Source organism: Cavia porcellus, unplaced genomic scaffold, assembly GCF_034190915.1.
Source record: "Cavia porcellus strain 051 isolate PalLab524CR breed Dunkin Hartley unplaced genomic scaffold, mCavPor4.1 scaffold_8, whole genome shotgun sequence".
NCBI lineage: Eukaryota > Metazoa > Chordata > Mammalia > Rodentia > Caviidae > Cavia > Cavia porcellus.
In genome coordinates, this window is record NW_026947491.1 from 48244609 (window position 1) to 48246951 (window position 2343).

The 2343-nt window shown below is 39.1% G+C and overlaps 1 protein-coding gene across 1 annotated transcript; it reads left to right on the forward strand.

The window, feature by feature from the left end:
- Positions 1-1413: 1413 nt before the first annotated feature.
- LOC100718055 (olfactory receptor 2AP1) lies at positions 1414-2343 on the forward strand. Its single transcript, XM_003476216.1, has one exon. The coding sequence runs from the start codon at positions 1414-1416 to the stop codon at positions 2341-2343; it is 930 nt and encodes a 309-aa protein (XP_003476264.1).

Below are 2343 nucleotides of genomic sequence, written 5' to 3' on the forward strand. Positions count from 1 at the left end.
AGCTGTTTGTGTTCCCAACGAAGGACATTCATTAGTCTGTTCTAAATAAGTCCCTGAGGCAACTTGTGTTGTTGTTTTTTTCACAATTGATTCCCCAGTGCATTTTCTTAGAACATAGGAACCTGTGTTACTCTGAGTGAAGTACAATCCAGGGTGAACAGGGGAGTTCGTGTGGTTCTGTCTTTTGAGGTCATCAGCTTCATTTCTCCTAGATTAGGAAAATCTATTTACACTGCTTCTCATAGTGGGTTTAGCCTTCTTCTTAATGACTCTGCTTTTCAAAAGCAGCATGCCCAAAAACTATTAGTCACCTCCAGTCTGAATGAATTGAAAACCAAAGATGTCAAATTCTCATTAAACTAAGAACTAAACTGAGCTCAGACCATTGGAAGACTCCTTACCAAGAGAAGCCCTGAAACTTTGTGGGTTTCTGTGAAACCCAAATCAGGTTATCATGGCCGACAATGTAAAAGTGGAATGAATTTTGTACTATTTTATCATTATGAGGTCTTATAATTTTCATGTACCTCTAAAAATATTTTGGATTAAAATCTCACTCTAAGAATTTGGGAAGTCAAGTGAGGAAGTATGTGCCCTGTGCACAACTTCACTGAATTTACTTCTCTGTGGTTGTGACACCTGAAGATCTCAGATGCAGATGTGAATTATCAACCACTCTCTGAAGACTCCAGGTTGGTAACCACAGCAGTAGATATCTATGGCACTGTGTAACTTTGGTAACAGTGAGGATCTCCAAGGCTTCATACAACTAAGACGGCACTCTACCACTGAGGTACATCTTCAGCTAAATTTGTTTTTCTGTGCTAGAAATTGAACCCAGGGCCTCATGCATTCTAGGCAAGCACTCCACCCCTCAGCTAAATCCTCATCTTCCATGTATGTTCTGGAACCCTAATCACAACTGTGGACTGCCATCCATTAGAGACTATGTTATCAATATAGTGTGTTCCAACCAATGTTTCAAAAACTTTAAGATACAGTAAAATAAAACAGAAAATACAATATCATATATGTTAAGTACTCTTAAAACTTTTATTTACATTAGATATATACATGTTTGCTAAAAATATATAAAATATAGAAGGCTAAAGCCGTATCTTTTTTAATTGATTTCTTAAACTTGTTGAACATCAGTGTGGCAGGCACTTTCTTCATGTGGGCACAGTGGAGAGTACCTTGGAGAGACATCATGACAAGAACTCTCCTGCATAGGACAAATAAGCATTTGATTCCTTTAAAATGAGTCATTAATCAGGATCATGCCATCAGAGCATAAGTTCATGGTCCATTTCTTTCTATTCTCCTCAAAGTGTACCTGCTCACTTCAGAGTAACTCTTTTTTCTCATATTTGATTACTGTCTTTCACGTTGAGACTCAAAAGCTTTCCAACAATGAAAAATAAAACGATACTGACTGAGTTTATCCTTCTGGGTCTAACAGATGTTCCTGAACTTCTGGCAGTAATTTTTACATTTTTTTTCATCACCTATATACTCAGCATCACTGGAAATACTATCATCCTTATCCTCACTGTGTTGGACTACCACCTTCAAACACCGATGTATTTCTTTCTACGGAACTTTTCCTTCTTGGAAATTTCCTTCACAAACGTTTTTATTCCCAGGCTTCTGGTCAGCATCACAACAGGGAACAAGAGTATAAGCTTTGCTGGCTGCTTCACTCAGTATTTCTTTGCCATACTCCTTGGAGCAACAGAGTTTTATCTCCTGGCTGCCATGTCCTATGATCGCTATGTGGCCATCTGCAAACCTCTGCATTACATGACCATCATGAGCAGCAGAGTCTGCATCCAAATGGTTCTCTGCTCTTGGCTGGGGGGGTTAGTGGCTATAATACCACCAATTAGTCTGATGAGTCAGCAGGACTTTTGTGCATCCAACAAGTTGGATCATTACTTCTGTGATTTTAAGCCTCTTCTAGAACTCTCCTGTTCAGACACAAGCCTCATAAAGAAAGTTGTCCTCCTTGTGGCATCTGTGACTTTGCTAGCCACTTTGGTACTGGTGATTTTCTCCTATACATTCATCATCAGAACTATTCTGAAGCTACCCTCAGCTCACCAAAGAACAAAAGCCTTTTCTACCTGTTCTTCCCACATGATTGTCATCTCCATCTCTTATGGAAGCTGCTTCTTTCTTTATGTTAAGCCTTCAGCAAAAGAAGAAAATGCATTTAACAAGGGAGCAGCTCTGCTCATCACTACCATTGCTCCCTTATTGAATCCCTTTATTTACACCCTAAGGAATCAACAGGTAAAGCAAGCTCTCAAGGATGCAGTCAAAAAACTTGTGAGTGTTTAA

Coding starts and splice junctions, on each gene's coding strand:
- LOC100718055 (XM_003476216.1), top strand. CDS start 1,414: ATGAAAAATAAAACGATACTGACTGAGTTTATCCTTCTGGGTCTAACA.